Source organism: Hyaena hyaena, unplaced genomic scaffold (genome assembly GCF_003009895.1).
Source record: "Hyaena hyaena isolate Hyena2069 unplaced genomic scaffold, ASM300989v1 scaffold_117, whole genome shotgun sequence".
In the NCBI taxonomy this organism is placed as follows: Eukaryota; Metazoa; Chordata; class Mammalia; order Carnivora; family Hyaenidae; genus Hyaena; species Hyaena hyaena.
The window spans coordinates 2,280,020-2,297,604 of NW_024080749.1; the positions used below are offsets into that span (position 1 = coordinate 2,280,020).

General features: G+C 39.2%; 1 protein-coding gene and 1 long non-coding RNA gene across 6 annotated transcripts in view; one reads left to right on the plus strand and one right to left on the minus strand.

Moving 5' to 3' along the window:
• Positions 1-17,585, minus strand: part of DOCK10 (dedicator of cytokinesis 10) — a 271,622-nt gene that overhangs the window by 95,048 nt on the left and 158,989 nt on the right. For all 5 annotated transcript variants that reach the window (XM_039236824.1, XM_039236822.1, XM_039236826.1 and 2 more), the window contains exons 8-14: positions 11,510-11,693; positions 10,292-10,377; positions 9,933-10,016; positions 9,659-9,814; positions 1,999-2,220; positions 1,690-1,812; positions 410-492 (exon numbers count right to left, since the gene is read on the minus strand). In XM_039236824.1, coding sequence (XP_039092755.1) covers positions 410-492; positions 1,690-1,812; positions 1,999-2,220; positions 9,659-9,814; positions 9,933-10,016; positions 10,292-10,377; positions 11,510-11,693 — 938 coding nt within the window. The remainder of the gene's footprint in view (positions 1-409; positions 493-1,689; positions 1,813-1,998; positions 2,221-9,658; positions 9,815-9,932; positions 10,017-10,291; positions 10,378-11,509; positions 11,694-17,585) is intronic.
• LOC120234825 lies at positions 9,954-16,313 on the plus strand. Its single transcript, XR_005529207.1, has 3 exons — positions 9,954-10,013; positions 13,294-13,387; positions 16,142-16,313. It is a non-coding gene; the product is annotated as an uncharacterized LOC120234825 (long non-coding RNA).

Below are 17,585 nucleotides of genomic sequence, written 5' to 3' on the forward strand. Positions count from 1 at the left end.
TGCCCCACAGAGATGAAGATATGCAGTTGCATAAGAAATCCCAACGCCGCCATTCGAGTGTTATCCCCACTGAACTCTCAGGATTGATACAATGTCAAGCGTCTATTAGACCAAATATGCATAATAAACAAGTTATGACTTTGATCCTACCAAGAAGCCATAGCATCTCCGGTCACGCACGTGCTGTGCACATGCCGTAGCCCCAATCTCTTATGAGCTGTCTTGCTGAATTGTCTTGGAAAACACGTGTGTCCAGGGAGCCCCGAATGTTTATGAAGATGACCACATTGATATTTTTCTAGGTGTTGGTATATCAAAAATAACAGGTAACGGAGTGTGTTGAGATGGAAGCTTCCAATGAAGACTCGTAAGTATATGACTGTTCTCCTGGTTGCAGACGTCAACCTACCTTACTGCCCATGCAAACGGCATGCGGTATTTCCCCAACCTGCTGCAGAACTGCCTGTTGGATTTTAGTATCTTTTGTGCATACTAAGGGAAAAAGAAATAAAAATATTGTTTAGAACACCTCTTCCCAAACGGTCCAGGTAAAATACTAATAGATACTATTCCATATTGTCTTTTACTGAAACTCGGAAAGGCTATCTGTGTGCCTTACTGGCCTGCCGATTTCTGTCTCGTAAAAGGGCCAAATGATGTCCTCTGGGTTCAAACTACTGGATTACGTTTTTCTTTCTTTTCACTCTGGAAATTTCAGCTATGGAAAATACCCTTGCCCAGGAACGGCAACTTTTTCTTCCTTTTTATCAGGTTGGAGAGATCTTTCAACACTGAATGGAAAGCATTTTCGAATTTACACCCACAGACTGTCTTACACTTATTTGTTATGGCAAAGGTTGGCAAACTTGTTCTGTGGAGGGTCACACAGTAAATACATTGGGCTTTGTGGACCACATAGTCATTGCTGTGGCTTCTTGGTCTCTGTAGCAAGAAATGGCCATCAGCAATCCATAAATGATTGAGTGTGACTGTGTAAATAAAGCTTTATTTACAGAAACAGGTAGTAGGTGGATCTGGACTGCACATCATAGTTTGCCAAACCCCAGATCTCATGAATATGTTAAAGAGTTTAGTGCCCTAAACTCTTACACATGCTCAAATTCAACTCTTATGCAGTCTTTCCTCAATATATTGCTCTGGCGTGAAAAACACAGACTTTTAATATTTGTTTTCTATAAAATAGTAACATTTGATTATTAAAGACAATATGATTGTAGAAAAAAGGATGAAAAAATTTCCTGTCATCCTACTATTTGGAGAACTTTCAGTGCTTCCTTTACTCTGTTTTCACTTAAATGTCCTAATAATTTGATATACAGTTATCTATCTTACTTTTTCACTTAGTTCATCATCGGTAAGTTGTATTCACTTGCTTTTAGTCAGATTCATCCTAACTTTTCATTATTGCTAATATTTTGATCCTTAGAGTTAAACTTTTATACACATTTACATTTATTTCCACTAACAGATTATCAGAAGTCAGAAGTTGCTTGGCCAAAAACCATAAACCAAGAATATATACTTTAAAATTTTCCCAATGGATATTCATTTCACTAACCAGTGAGTATTTCAAGACTCACATCTACCAAGCTTGATAATTCATTAAGGCAGTGTGATTTTATATCTTGAAGGCAACTGAAGTTATTTATGAAAAAGATTATGCATTACCTTGTTGGAGTCCGGATTTTTAATATAAGGTTCAGCACCGCTTGCAATGTTCCCCATCAGTACTTTTTCGATTTTGGCCACCAAAACAATTTCAGAATGCGGATTGCTTACAGAAAATATAGCCTAGGTGCGAAGAAAACAGCTAATCAGCAACTAGGGAAGCATACTGAAGATATTTACAAAATTCCTTTTTTTTTTTTTAAAGGGACAGCATTAAGGGAATTTTTAGTTGGGAAACCGACTGTAATCTTTTGGCGAGAACAATGAAACGAGCACTTTGGGTCCCATCAGCATAAACAAAAGTGCAACCTGCTTTGGAAATTTTAGCCATTCCTCTGGAAATCCCTTGACGTGAGGTTCTTCTGATTGTCTTGGTAGGACAGTGTCAATGTTTCCATTTTCCAAAGCCACGGAGGCCCCTGAGAGCATCTGCCTGACAGCAGTGTGATTTAGATCCACGTGAAAATCGGCAGAAAGCTTCCTGCTGCCTCTGAGGTCATAAAGTGCCACACTCACAAAAAATGGCTCAATCTGCAGGAAAAAGAAAGAACCACTGGCTTTGGTATAAAATCACCATACGGGCAGTTGCCTCATTAGTATATTATTTAATAAAACGGTAGGTAAGATAAATTATTATTTATATATGGCATAATATTGTTATTTGTAATATATAATATATAATCAAGTGGTAAGTGATTAGCAGTTTTGGAGATATATCCTGAGATTATCCCAATGCCCTCATACTCATCAAACCTAATTCACCTAATTTCCAATGGTGATTTTCTAGTTCCATCATTCTTTCTACATTTATTAGTTGGTATTCAACTGTAATGATGAGCCTTTCTTCTTTCCTTCTTTCTGTCCTTCCTTCCTTCCTTCCTTCCTTCCTTCCTTCCTTCCTTCCTTCCTTCCTTCTTATATACCTACAAGTATAGACTCATGGATTACTACTATTTTATTCAATAGATTTCAATCTCTTACTATCATTATTTATATTGACATTCATATTGTCTCAGATTTGGCTAGAGGTAGCTCCTGTGTCTTTCTGGTAGATCCCCATAATTTTGGGGGCACTTCTTCACTCAACAAGATGTTCTAGGCTTATCTGATACTTTCAATGCTTCAGTGATTTCTCCATACAGCTTTAGTTCCTCTCCGTGAGGGTGACATTTAGAAGCCAGGATCTGGGTGCTCATTGTGCTCATTGTTATTGGGACACTCACACATACGCACACACACACATATGGACATGTATCCATATGCATAACACTCACATCTACAATGATTTCTTTATCTCTATCTGTACATGAATATTTATGAGGTATTATGAAAAACTCATGAGTTCATGTTGATACCTCTATTTCAAATCAAATCGAGAAGGGTTATTTCAAGCCTTTCCCCTTTTTATATTTCATATAATGATTCCCTCCAATAGTGAAAAATTGGCTCTTATTATCATTCATCTATTTACTTGTTTGTTCCATCAATTTACTTACTGGTTCAGAACAACCGGCCTCCCAACCATAGCCACCTTCTCAAACTGTCTTCTTTGTACCACCCTGCACAGTGCCCCAGATCCTGACAAAGCCAAGTGCATGCCATTTCTGTGCCTCCACATAGCTTTCTTCCTCCGATCATGTGGAGTTCTTGGTTGGTTATCCAACTCCAAGACTCCGAGTGGCTGCCTCTACACCTCTTGCCACCATGCTAAGAAGGAAGTGGAGATGTGAAATAAAGAGAAAGTGGGAAGGTAATGGAAGATGGGAAAGAAAGGGAAAGTTTTTTGGTTGAGTTTTAAAAAAGCAAAAAATAGTTAAGAGGCAGTTAGTAGGGGCTTCTAGGTAGATTAAGTGACATGTGCAAAGACATAAGGACATGGAAGAAATAAAGGCACGAAAGAAAGCATTTGTAGGAGACGCATTTGAGGAACATTAAAGAGGTACATCCAAAGAATTTAGAAATCCATCAGTGTCCTGGTTGGCTGGAGAGAGGTGTTCACAGGGGCATGCATAAAAGAAAATTCCCAGGTTTGGAGATGTAAGAAACTAAGTGGATGGCAATGTCATTCACTAATATACAAGATAGAGACACAAAGGTGAGCTCCTGATGGTACATAGAATCATCCAGAAGACATTCCAATTACAATAGAATATGTGAGTTTTGAGCCCAGCCGAGGAAGCTGGGATGGGGATGTGGACCCAGGAGAGTTTTGTATATGGCTCCTGTTTAAGTCATGAGATAATGAGAAAAGAATCAGAATAGCATCCTGAAAAATATCAGCATGCAAAGGATAGACTTAGAGTAGGGAAAACAGGTTATAAGGAGATAGGGGAGTGGAGAGAGGCTTAAAAAACAACAACAAAACTTTTAAATGCTGCCAGAGTGTCTTAGAAACTGAAGAAGAAAGATTCCAGAAAGAAGGAATTTTCAACTAGAAAACTGTTAAATGCAACAGATATTATATAAAACGGGGAGTGAAATAAATAAATACATGTATATCTACATAGTTACATGTATACACATCTAAACAATTATGCCCATGCAAATAGATATAATTACACATCATTAACTATTGATCTCTAAGAATGGAGTATGCTCACAAAAACATTTTTATTTTCGTTTATGTCACTTAACTTTGAATTGATGCCTATCAGATTGATGCCTATCATATACACAAAAGCCACATGATATTCATTGTTGTACAGAATCACTCATGCTATAGATTTTACTGAATGTTTAATAGATATCGCATGTGCTTTAAAACACAGTAACATGGCTAGCTTAAAATGGAGTTATTATTTTATTCCTTAATATTAGCAATATTTTTCCAGCCCCCTTACTGTTAGAAATAGAACTACACATATAAAGTAAAATTCAACAAAATATTAAAAAATAAGACAAAAAGAAAAAGTTTCATACTTTACCAATTTAAATTTAGAAAAAACTTTTGGTGTGTGGTAGCGGTGGTATGCCAAGAGTTGAAAATGCAAAAATTACATGAAAATAAGTCAGGTAGGAACTCAAAGCACACTGAAGGTCAAAGGAAAAAAAATCTTATTGTTTGTCATGAATTGGTGCATTTTGATTTTCACTTCTGCTTGGTGAATGGAAATAAATTACCTACTTTGATAATCCATCAGAAATTAAAGCTCATATGGTGATTCATTTATTTCTTCCAATCCACCTTTTCAACTTAAATGTCAAATCTTACTTTTTGAATCATTGGCTTTTCAATAAGGATTTGTTTAATCAAGCTCTTGAAAGCCTACAAAATTAAGTCACGGGCTTCTCATGTTTAGAGTTCTGTATTTTCTTTTAAAAAATCAAGAATATTAACATTTTCAAGTAGCTCTGCTGTGAAGCAGGTTTATTTGTTCAGATTTTTGGAATCAATTGCTATTTTCAAAGAAATATTTTATACTAGAACACCATCAACCTGAATTTGGTTTCCAATGGACTGACTAAAAAATTACATGCTGTCAAATATTGTTTCCTCATCATGGAAAGGTTTTCAAAAGAAGCATTTTAGAAGCTCATTCACTAAATACAGGAGCGGGGGCCTTGGCAACCTGAAGAAATATTTCGATCAATTTAAAAACATGCTCACTGAGTTAAAAACAATGAGTTTAAAAATAGCTGCATTAACAAAATAGTGTCACTCAATAATATACAAAGATTTTAAAAAACAATGCCATTACATAAAAAATTGCTGTCGAGTTTAGGTAGGCTGTTTCATTAGTTTTTGTTTCGTTGTTTATAAGCACAATAAAATTGTTTATTTTTACAAAGTCATTTTTTAGTTGTTTAATGTTTGTATCAACTTTAAAATAAATTAAATACAATATGGGCATCCAAAGCCTGCCAAATCAACTTGTCTCTCAGGCTTTACAGACATAAAAGGGCACACTGATGCTGGGTTCTGAACTTGGACATGTTCTCGTGCTCAGCAAGATTGGCTCAAATGCAAACATTAAGCTTCTATGAGTTTTAGCACAAAGAAAGGAATCCATGTGGAAGGAGTCATATGCCGGGCACTGGAAAGAAAAGCCCATTATCTTCAAGTTTCAGTTTCTAAATTAGATTTTTTAAAATCACACTTAAGGATATGCCTGGTCAAAAAAACCCATTTAATTTTATTTAATAAGATGGCTAAATGCCATTATGATTTGGGTTACATTTCCCTGATATTTCCAAGTAGTTTCAAGAAGCAAGCTTCTAGTGCTTTTGTTTTGTTTTTTTAAATTTTAATCCTGAATGAAAGTACATTGATTGTACTTCTAACCTTTTTACTCCATGGAAATTTCTCTTTCCACAGTCCCAGGCATCCTCCATGTTGGCATATCTACTGGGCTCCTCTCTGGCTTCCTGTTACTCAGTTCCTCAGCACCATGCCACACACGTTCTCTCTTGGTATCATGGCCCAATCTTTTTCGGTTTATCTCTACGTCAATGGCTGTTCCTTCGTAGTCTTCATTGGTCACTTTTCTATTCATCTTTTATTTATTTATTTATTTATTTATTTATTTATTTATTTATTATCTAGGTGAGAGAGAGCATGAGTGGAGGAGAGGGACAGAGAGCGAGAGAATCCTAGGTCTTCATCCCATGACCCTAGGATCATGGCTTGAGCTGAAATTAAGAGTTGGTCACTCAGCTGACTGAGCCACCCAGGCATCCCTCTATTAATCTTTTAAAGATTTGGTTCCTGGGGTGCCTGGGTGGCTCAGTTGGTTGGGCAGCCGACTTCGGCTCAGGTCATGATCTCGCGGTCCATGGGTTCGAGCCCCATGTCAGGCTCTGTGCTGTCAGTTCGGAGCCTGGAGCCTGCTTCAGATTCTGTGATTCCCTCTCTCTCTCCCCCTCCCCTGCTCAAGCTTTGTCTCTCTGTCTCAAAAATAAAATAAACATTAAAAATTAAAAAAAAAAAAAAGACTTGGTTCCTGGCCCCTTTACTATTCACACAGAAATTCCTAAATGTGACCCCTGGGTCACTGTCTGGACCAGACTTCCAAGTTTATACCTAGTTCATGGCCACTCCCTTGAGTTCCAAACTTGTATTTGAATCTACCCAAAGGACGTCTATATTTGGGTATCAGGTGGGCCTTTCGAGTTTAATATTCCCACAATGGAATTTGGAGCCAATGTCCCTTAAATCTGCTCTTCATCTAGTCTTGTCCTTTTAATGGCACTACCATGCATAGAGGGATTCAAAGCAAAAGTCAGGGACTCATCCTTGAGATACTCTTTCCCCTTATCCTGTATATTCAATGGACCAGAGGAACCTGTCTGTCCAATATACCCAACATCAGTCATTCCATTTCTCTCCTCCTTCCTTGACAGTCCTAGTTTAAACCCTGCAGTGAACTATAGTGGCAGCCTCCTATCTACTCTCTTTGGTCAACCCTTATTTCCTCCAATCCATTATTTTTTTTCTGACGGGATCTTAAAAAAACAAAAACAAAAACAGAAATTGAACCACACCATTTGAAAGTGTTTTAAGTCGTTCAACAGCCTCCACTCAGGATAAACACAAACTCCTCACTAGAGCCTGTACAGTATCTTCCCTTGTTCTGTCCCTCCCACATCACCTTGGTCTGCTCTTTTCCTCGGCACCTACTTCCTGTTCCTAGAACTTGCCAAGACTTACTTACAAGATATTTCCACTTGCTCTTTTCCTGCCTAGGAGATTTTCCCATGACCTGACTTCTCCTTCTCACCTGCTAGGTCTCTATTCAAATGTCACCTCCTGAGAGAGGCCTCGTATGACCACTCTACCTAACGTGACCCATCTTCCAGTTCCTCTGTATCACATCTGTCTTACCGATTCATTTTAAACAACTGTAAATAATGTGCAAGTCTCGTGTTAATTTATTTGTCTTTTCAAAAAAAAAATTTACTGCCTGTTCTTTCCAAAAAGAGTCAATCTTCAAGAGAGCAGGGGGCTTGTTATCTTGCTCCCTGCTGTTTCCCAAGTACCTAGAACAAGTCTGGCTTCTAGCAGGTGCGCTGAGTAAGTATTTGCTGAAAAGGGAATCAACATGACTTCCAGTATTAACATTTTTACTCACATGCCTAGTGCCCAATTATAGTTCTAAAATGTGACAAAGTTTCATTGTGGGGGATGATTCTTGCTGGTGACACAGCTCAGTTTTAGCTTGTCAGCAAGATTCTTGCATACAATACTGAACATGGCAATACCTTGCATGTATAGCATTCACAAATTTCCAAGCAATTTTTCACCTATTAAAATAACCATTAATATGTAATGGTTGTTTACTATGCATCAAGCATTATCCACGTACTTTCTAGATATTACTTCATGTTGTCCTCACAAGAGTCCTTTGTAATATCTACTGTTATTATTATCCCATTTACAGGAGAGGAGAGGGTAGGTAAGCCACCTGCCCAGCATAGCAGAACTCACTGGTGGGAAGGTGAGGCATTCTGACCCAAGAAAGGCGCATGTCACTTGGTTCTCCTCATTAAATCTAAGGTCCGTAGCATGCATCATTATTCCACTGTTACACCAGAGAATAGGGGCTCAGGGAACCAGTGCAGTGCCTAAAGACCCATGGACAGCAGGCACGAAAGGGTCCAATCTTTTCTGCAAGCCACCTGCTGTCATGACTAACAAGAGTCTTTGAACTGTGGGATGGAGATGTGCATGGGATTGTGTGTGCTCAGTCTACAGAGAAAGCTTAATGCTGTCTTGTCTTCTAAAAGCAAATGTGGCTTATAGAGATAGAGCAAATGTGGATTGAGAAATATGTTTTCTTCTTTGAGGTGGGAGATGATGATTGAGGGATGATTTATGAACAAGTAAAATGGACTGCATTAAAAAAAATACTGAAAGGGGACATACCAATGAGATAACACTGATGTGTATTGATGGCAGGATTATGTATAGTTTTTACTTTCTTATAGTTCAGAATTTAATATTTATGTTTGCCAAATGTCCCCTTCCTACAAATAAATTTATAATTGATATAAGGGTGCCTGTTCTGCTCAGTTGGTTAACCGTCCCACTCTTGATTTTGGCTCATGTCATGATCTCACAGATCGTGAGTTCGAGCCCTGCCCTGGACTCCATGCTGGCAGCGCGGAGCCTGCTTGGGATTCTCTCTCTCCACCCCCCCTTTCTCCTCCCCTACTCATGCACTCTCTCTCTCAAAATAAATAAATATTTGAAAAAACTTTATGCAATCGGTGTAGAATTGTCCCCAGGCTACTAGGAGAGCACTCTCAACACAGCCCACTTAGCAGGAAAAAGAATCTTGTGTTGATTTGATGAGCTCTGTGGTGGTTCCCAAATATCAGTGAAGCACCTTTTTTTCCCCCATTTTCCTCTGTTATTATTTAATACTTATATACTATTAAGTTCCTTGATTCACTATGTAATCTTGTCTAAGGCAGTAAGTAATAGTACATGTACCCCAATGTTCATAGCAGCACTCTCAACAATAGACAACACATGGAAAGAGCCTAAGTGTCTATCAACTGACAAATGGATCAAGAAGATGTGGTTTATCTATATGTTGGAATACTACATGGCAATGAGAAACAATGAAATCTGGCCATATGTAGCAACATGGATGGATCTTGAGGGTTTTATGCTGAGCGAAATAAGTCAGGCAGAGAAGGACAGATACCATTTGTTTGCCGTCTCAATCACCACCACGTAGATACAAACAATGTCTCAGGAAACTCTGAGCCACTGTATGATTGAATGGAAAGGACACTAGAATACAGTGCCTTTGACACTTCTTCTTCAAGGTAAAAGGAACATTTTATGGTAGTATATTCACTTCAGAACTCATGCGCTTTTGTGATGTGGAAAATGCTGTCATCCATACTCCTTGGTACACTAGCTGGTGTGAACTCAGCTGGAATTATCAGGAATACAAAAGATTTTGGCCAGGGTTGTGTGATGTTGGCTGATCAGTATAGGATGTAACAGAGGGAAACTTACATTCGTTATTGGGTCATTCTCATTCTCTGTAACACATCCCTGAAGGTTTAAGTTGAGAGCTTTACAAATGATCATGATTCTCTTGGCAGCTTTTTCTTCAAATGGTTTGATCACAAAGTCGGGTTCTAAAAGGTCCTTTTTCTGAAGTTTCAAGGTCTACAAAAAACAAGGAATGCTTTTCTCAACAAACACCCATCATGAAAAAGAAGTTCTAAATTCTAAACCACAACTGCATGGATCAAGTTCACGTCTGCTCAGAGGAATTTCGACTTACATCTATATCTGGATCCAGCGAGAACAGATTTAACCTCTCCGTATTTCGAGTTGTTTTGACAGTCTCTTCAGTTTCTGTGAGGTACTGCAGAGAAAACTGTGTTAGCTCTTGGTAACCAAGTATCCAAATACTTACAGCCTGGCCCCATCCACATGGCCAAGAAATTGCCCCTTAGTATTATCATTGTTTTAATATCATCCATTAACACTCGGCAAAGCTTATCAAAACATGCTTTTATTTTTTGAGTGTTGTATTTCTTAGTTGAAATGTTAAACTACAGCATTTCCATCTTTTCCATGAAAGCAATAACTAATAAGTAATTCAAATTTATTTGCATAGTAAAATGTCAGCTTTATTACTTTTGCAAAGTCTGGGTGTAGGCTGTTCTCTGAAGATTCTGTTTCCTCTGGAGTGCTTTCACAGGTTATAGAATTATCCAGCGAATCTTGAAAAGATACACCAAGACAGGTTATCAAATAATAGTCACGAATCACACATTTCTCTAGGCAGTGACATATCAAATTGGATGTGGGATGGATGTTGGTGGGCCAATGTCTTCATTATATCCCTCCCCTAGGACTCCATATTGTTACATGACTGAGGCCTGGAAACAAGACCTCCTTGATGGAGTGTGTATACATTTTTGATAATTCTGACTCTCTGGCCACCAATTTCAAAGCCACATTCTGGCTTCCATTACTTAAACTCTGTGAAACTCCATACATGTGAATATTCAAGTTGATTATCATTTAGTAAATCACGAATGCTAAACACCTACCCTGGTATACAGTAGTTGTGTTAAAGTCAACAACAAGTTTTCTTCCTCATTACCCCATGCCTCTTTCACTTTATAGCATATGATATTTAGACTACTAGAATTTAAAGACTGTGGTGTCTAACATCCCATGCTGCTGGGCAAAATGTCTTAAAATAGTTTTCCTTTTGGGAGGAATGACCAACTCTGGAAGCGAACTTGTCTTTCACATGGTCATAGACCTGTTTTCCTGTGTGTCTCATCACCTGTCCTTTACACACTCTTGCTCCTCTCTCTTTGCTTAGAATGAATTAGAATCTTATGAAGTAATATGGATGGGAAGAAAAAATGTTTTTATTTTATAAAGGTCTCTAATATTGTGTGACATTAATGGAACTGCCACACAGAAGCTGATCTCAGTATGGTCAAAAAGCATCCATGAAAGATATCTTTCAATTAAAAGGAACTAGTGCATGCTTGTCTTTATACAATATCATGTTAATTAATTAAAGTAAGGTAAAGGCTATGAAACACAAACTACCCCATCTAAGGTAACCTCCCATCAGACATGGGTACATTTTTAGAGCTGCCAACAAATGATTTCCATCCTCAAATCATTGCCAGTAAACTCAAAATCATACCTATGTGTGGTGACTCTCATTGTTCAATAAAAGTCAAGATTTAGGGTTGCTTTTCTGGAGCAAACAGCCCAGAGATGGACGATCTAGACTTGCCAGCTACCACAGTTAACTAGCAGATTAGATGAACCAAATGCACAGGACACATTTTGCAAAGGAAAGGAAGGGGGTGCGTGTGTTCTCACCCAGCCCCAGGTCTGCAAGCTCCGTGCTCCTCCTTCCCTGAGGTGGCCCCTCAGGGCTGATCTGCAGGATGCGGTTGAGGGTGTGGATCCATTCATCCATATCTGACTCGGTTTCAGCCGCCAGCACAAAATAGGTTAGGTCATTCATTTTCAATTCAAAGGCATATTTTCTTAGTCTGTTATTCTGTTGTGTGAAAAGACAGACAGAAAGAATAAACACCAGATAATAAGTCTTAGAGAGTGAGAGACATATTTTATGGGTCGTGCTTCCATAGCATTTTCTTATAAGAGAGTAACACAAAGAAGATCACCCAAAACAAGACCAAAATGTGGGTGGGAATGAATCATTTTGTTTGGTTTCTTTTAGGCCTTTTTGTACTAAGATGTATTTTATGTAGGCTTTTGTTGGTTGGATGAGCATGGTGGCTCAAAAATTTCATCTTCAGGGGCATGTGGCAAGACACTCTAAACTTCTTCAAATAATTGACTTGAGTCTCTGTTTTCACTTTCTCATCCTGTGTTCTGTCCACTCTTCACTCCAGTTGGGCTTCTGACCCCATCACACCCCGGGGCAGCACTTGTCATGGTCCCGGGGTCCCATGTTTATGCTGCTGTATTATCCCCAGACATTTCCTACTTTGGATTTTCCTTGACTTTTCAGTAGAATTGACATCATGGCCACTTCCTCCTTCCTGAAATCTGTCTGTGTTTGGTTTCCATGACCACACTCTATTCTGGTTTTCTTTCGTCTTCAGCCACCACTTTTCAATCATCTCTACTGGCTCTTCTGTATCTTGGTGACATCTAAAGCTAACTTTGGCTCTGCCTTAGATTCCTTCCTCTCTCATCTGGCCCAGTGGCTTTAAAGGACAGCCACATGGTTGGGCACCCCAATTCTTTTCTCTGGCTCTGGTTCTTCCATCAGTCTCCAGATTTTTCTCTTATTCAACATCCCTACTTTGCCTTTGGTGATGAATCCATGAGGTCTTTGCTTTACTTCCTGAATATGCTCTGGTTACATGTTTTGTTTCTGCCCCTCCCCCATGTGTCCCTCATACACTCCATCACCATGCTTGCCCCTCATCTACACAGGGGACTTGTAGTCACTCTTCAGATCTCAGTCGAGGTTATACTTGCTCAGGTGAACTTTCCCCAATTTCCTAGGACAAGGTTCTCATCTTTCCAGACACTTACAACAATTTGGAATTACATACTTATTCATTTTCATTTGTTTGTTTTGACCAACATGTGCCTCCTTCACGGCTGTCTCCAGAAGATCAAGTCAGTTCTGCTCACCACTGTTCCCTGTGCTGCCGCACAGAAGGCTTAGTACCAGTGGTTTCAACACATTCACCTTTTATAAGGGAATAGGATTGCTTCCTGTTTTGGGGAAACTGACATTCATCGGGAAGCATGAATGAGCAAAAGACTGAATGAATGAACAAACTACTGGAAAATAGAGATTTTGTGCTGTGCAGAGAATTAAAATGGGCTCATGGGCAAGTAGCTACTTCAGACTGGCCTTCCTAGAAGGGGCATCCAAGTAGAAATCTGTAAAGCAACTGAGCTGCTCCAAGATGGGAAAAGTCCACTGAAACCAGAGGGAATATGACAGCAAATTACTATGGCATTTTTATATATTCCTGCCATGAGAATAGAATTATAAATTCAAAGTGGAATGATATGGTCTGCAATGATATAACTGTGTTGTATTATCTGCAGTGGTTGTAAGAATTATTGAAGATATTCCAGCTCTAATTCACTCACAGGTAATTCTGATTCAGGTAGTCAACTCTTACCCATAGTCAACTCTGCCATGAAGTCATTGGAGCGCCCACAATGATAACAGTGTGAAGCCCATGGACTTAAGATAACCAGGTAAAATACAAACAGGAGAAGAACCATAAGATGAGAGTAACACTATCAGGTGGGATTGTGGCTGAATATCGAAGTATAAAATTCTTTTCATGGGGCCCTGGGTGGCTTAGTCGGTTAAACATCTGACTTCAGCTCAGGTCATGATCTCGCAGTTTGTGGGTTTGAGCCCCGCGTCGGGCTCTGTGTTGACAGTTCAGAGCCTGGAGCCTGCTTCAGATTCTGTGTCTCCCCCTCTCTCTGCCCCTCCTCTCCTCATACTCTGTCTCTCAACAATAAATGAATGTTAAAAAAAATAAGATTCTTTTCGGGAATAGGACTGCTATTCTTGGTGGCAAGAAAAAATAACTTGTAATGTCCTCCTGGTAATGTCTTCTTTCTTGGTGACATTCTCAGAAGGCTGTTCTAAAATAGCTTGCTCCTTTCAACTTCCACAACATCATGATTACTACCACAAATATGACACTCACTAAACACTTGTCATCTAGATCGCAGGTACCTTGTTGAGCATGCACAGTCTTTATTCTACTTCATCCCATAACAGCCCTGGGAGACAAATTGTATTATTCCATTTAACATGTAATGACATGGAGGCTCAGAGAGATACATTAAAATATGCTTGGGATTCTGCAGGTAACAAGCAGCAGAGAAGAGAAGAAACCTTTTTATCCTCTAACACCTACTGAGATGATCCAGACGCAAATATGCTCAGCATATTCTGTTCCCCTTCCTTGTCCCCTTCCTGGCACAATCACATCCCAAAGGGATGGTCACGGCTGGGAAGGTCATGGCTTCTTTAAGTGCTGACAATAGACAGGGGTAACACATATACCTCAAGGAAAAGTAAAATTCAGGAGAAAGAAGAGTTAGCTGAGAAACCAGCTGTGATTCTTACTGCAAAACTCCATAGCTCAAATGCCACTTTCTAGAATCTTCCAAGAACACGCTCTTGGCTCTGGCTCATACTTTTGTATTATTGTCAAATGTTAGGTTTCTTTTCCTTGCAACGACTCACTCTCTGGCTGGCTTTTAAAATAGTCTGTGAGCTTGATATGGGCAGAGTCTGACTGGTTATCCTCAGTTCTCAGTGCGATGATGGCATTCCTTCATAAAGAGGTGTCTGTGGTATTCACATTTTGTGCTGTGCAAAGACAGACACGTTCACTGCCCTGGCTGAACAGTGGAGACAGGCATTAACCAGTTAATTACACAAGTGTGAAACTGGAAGGGAAATGTACTTAGATTCTGTGTGAATGTGTTGAAGAAGAGGTATACAATGAAGGTATAAAAACTCTTCCTGAGAACCAGAATGCTCTTGCAATAGGAGAATATTGCTATTCTCATAAGACCCTCTGGGTTCTGGGGTGCCTGGGTGGCTTAGTCGGTTCAGTGTCCGACTTTCGCTTAGGTCATGATCTCGCGGTTCGTGGGTTCGAGCCCCGCGTCGGGCTCTGTGCTGACTGCCAGCTCAGAGCCTGGAGCCTGTTTCAGTCTGTGACTCCCTCTCTTTCTGACCCTCCCCTGCTCATGCTGTCTCTCTCTCTCTCTCTCTCTCTCTCCTAGAAATAAATAAAACATTAAAAAAAATTAAAAAAAAAAAAGACCCTCTGGGTTCTAGGAAAGCAGAGAACAGGATGATTTTGACTCATAAAAGGCCAGAACTGCATTTTGAGGCTATTTTGGCTGCAATATAAACACGGGGTGGGGGTTTGCCAGAAAGGCGGCAGTGTCCCCAAAGGTCAGTGTGCAGAGCAAACATCTATGCAACTCCTTTAAGAATGCAAATTCTTAGAAGTTATGAACTCCATGGGAGGTGTGGAGGACTCCCTCCATACACCCTAACACACACATCTGGAGGTTCTCATGAGGTAGGTCCATAAAACCGCATGTGGTCTGTACTGACACAGAGGGTCCAAGGGCAAAGACAGCTTGGCCTTGAGAAAGTATAAAAGGGAACACAGTTTTCCTTCACAGAACAACAGGAACAGAAATAGACACGGAGGAAAGAACTCGAAACGCTTGGAGTTCAGGGCATAGCTTTGGCTGGAACGCTGTGAAGTATCTGAGTGCAGCAAAATGCAAGCCAGTCTTAGTGTGGTCTTGAAAACAAACAAATTAAAGGGTCTGCTTCATTAATCTCATGTCATAATGTGGACAGGGAGATGAAAAGCCATGTAAAATGCTTATATTAATTATATGAATTAAAAGTCAATGGAAATGCACTCTGCTTCCAAATGCAGATGACAAGGAACTCAGAGAATTCTAGATGGAAAACAGGAGAAAACATAGACACTAAAATTTGATTTTCTAAATTGTATACTATACTTCAAGTGAATTGAAAATGGGCTGCCGACTTCACCAATATTATAAAAAATATTTTGTAAAACTTTGAGCAAACTATCAGCACTTGTTTCTCAGACGGGTTTTTTTCTTTTTATCAATGACATAAATATTCTATTTTCAGCTTCTCAAAAACCAAATTATCCTTTTCTATTTGGAGTGGAACAGAACCACTTACGGCATAGAGAAGCTTACACTGGGGAAGATTGTGATGCCTAAGTGGTTTTCTATCTCATTCTCTGTGATCTCTAAGATAATGGCATAGAAAATCACAAAAAAGAAAGGACAAAATTAGGAAGATCAATGGGACATTTTAATAATCTTGAAATGTAACTGTTACATTATTACAGTGGTAATCAAGAAATAATCATATTCTTTTTTTTCGATCTCCCAATTTTCCTCTTTCCCTGAAAACAGTGTCCTTTGTGGCAGATGTGACTCTCCGGTTAATGAACTCACCACAGTCCATCTACACAGATTCATAAATAACAGGAAACTGTGAATATGTCCTAACATCACCTGACATGTTTAATGAGTTGTAGCCAACTGGTCTGTTGCCACAATATTCATCTGGAAATGTTCTGAAATAGATACTCCAGCAAAGCTACCAAAACCAATGGAGAACTGAATGTCAAAGCAAGTTACCCAAACAAAATATTCCATTGTGCCTATTATGTTACTAGCATCTTTTGCAAGAACAAAAGGAAAGGTTTCAGAAGAAACACACAACATCACATTCAGGTTACTGGGATTGGCGGCTACCATTGATGTAATCCTTTCCATTCTCTGTATGTTTATTTGTGCATTTCATTCAACAAAAATGTACTGGGTACCTTCTGTGTGTCAAGTGCACAGCATTATAAAAAGTCAAGCAAAACCCTTGCCCTCACTGAACTGACATTCCAGTGGAATGGAGTGTCCATAAACAAATAAAGAGAAATATAGCATACATAATATGTATGTACTAGAAGGACAATACAATAAAGCCTCATGCATTGATATATGTTGTATCTTATGTATCTTATATGTCATATCATATTCTTACATGTTACCAGAACCTATTGTTTGAGATGTGTCACTCATTTGATTGGCATGTGCTATCTTTGTGGGTTCTTTCTGTGCATCCTCCCACAGGCCAGGAGTTCTTTGAAGAGAGAAGCCACATTGGATTCATATTTGGCTTTCCCACAAAGCCTTGCATAGCTAAGTGTTCAATATATATTTTCTGAAATAAATCCTCCACCTAAAACTCAGTGCCTAAAGCTACACATGAGCATATCTTTGTAGTGCTGCTTCTGTCCACGCGGCTTACACAGGATAAATGTACAAATATATGTAGGCATGTCCATACAATGGATGATTACCAGCTTATTTCCTTGGGCGTCTTTCTGTAGTTTCGGGCATCCTTCCACTTCAAACCTAATTTTGCCATTTATTAGCTCTGTGATTTGGGAAAGCCACTCTATCTCCCTGAGTTTTATGTTAATAAACTGGGACAATAATAATGCATGTTCCATCAACTGTGTCAAATAATATATCAGAGAAGGAAAAGTACAAGTGTCATTCTGGTTTTTACTGTTATCGCTGGAAATGAGATTTTATTCATTTATTTATTTATTATTTATGTTTAAAAGTTTATTTATTTATTTTGAGAGAGAGAGAGAGCGTTCATACGTGTGTATGCAAGCAGGGGAGGGGAAGAGAGCAGAGGAGAGAGAAGCCCAAGCAGTCTCCTGTTGTCAGGGCAGAACCCCACCTGGGGCTCAATCTCAAGAACCTTGAGATCATGACCTGAGCCAAAATCCAGAGTCGGCTGCTTAACCAACTTAGCCACCTAGGTGCCCCAGCAATGAGATTCTTT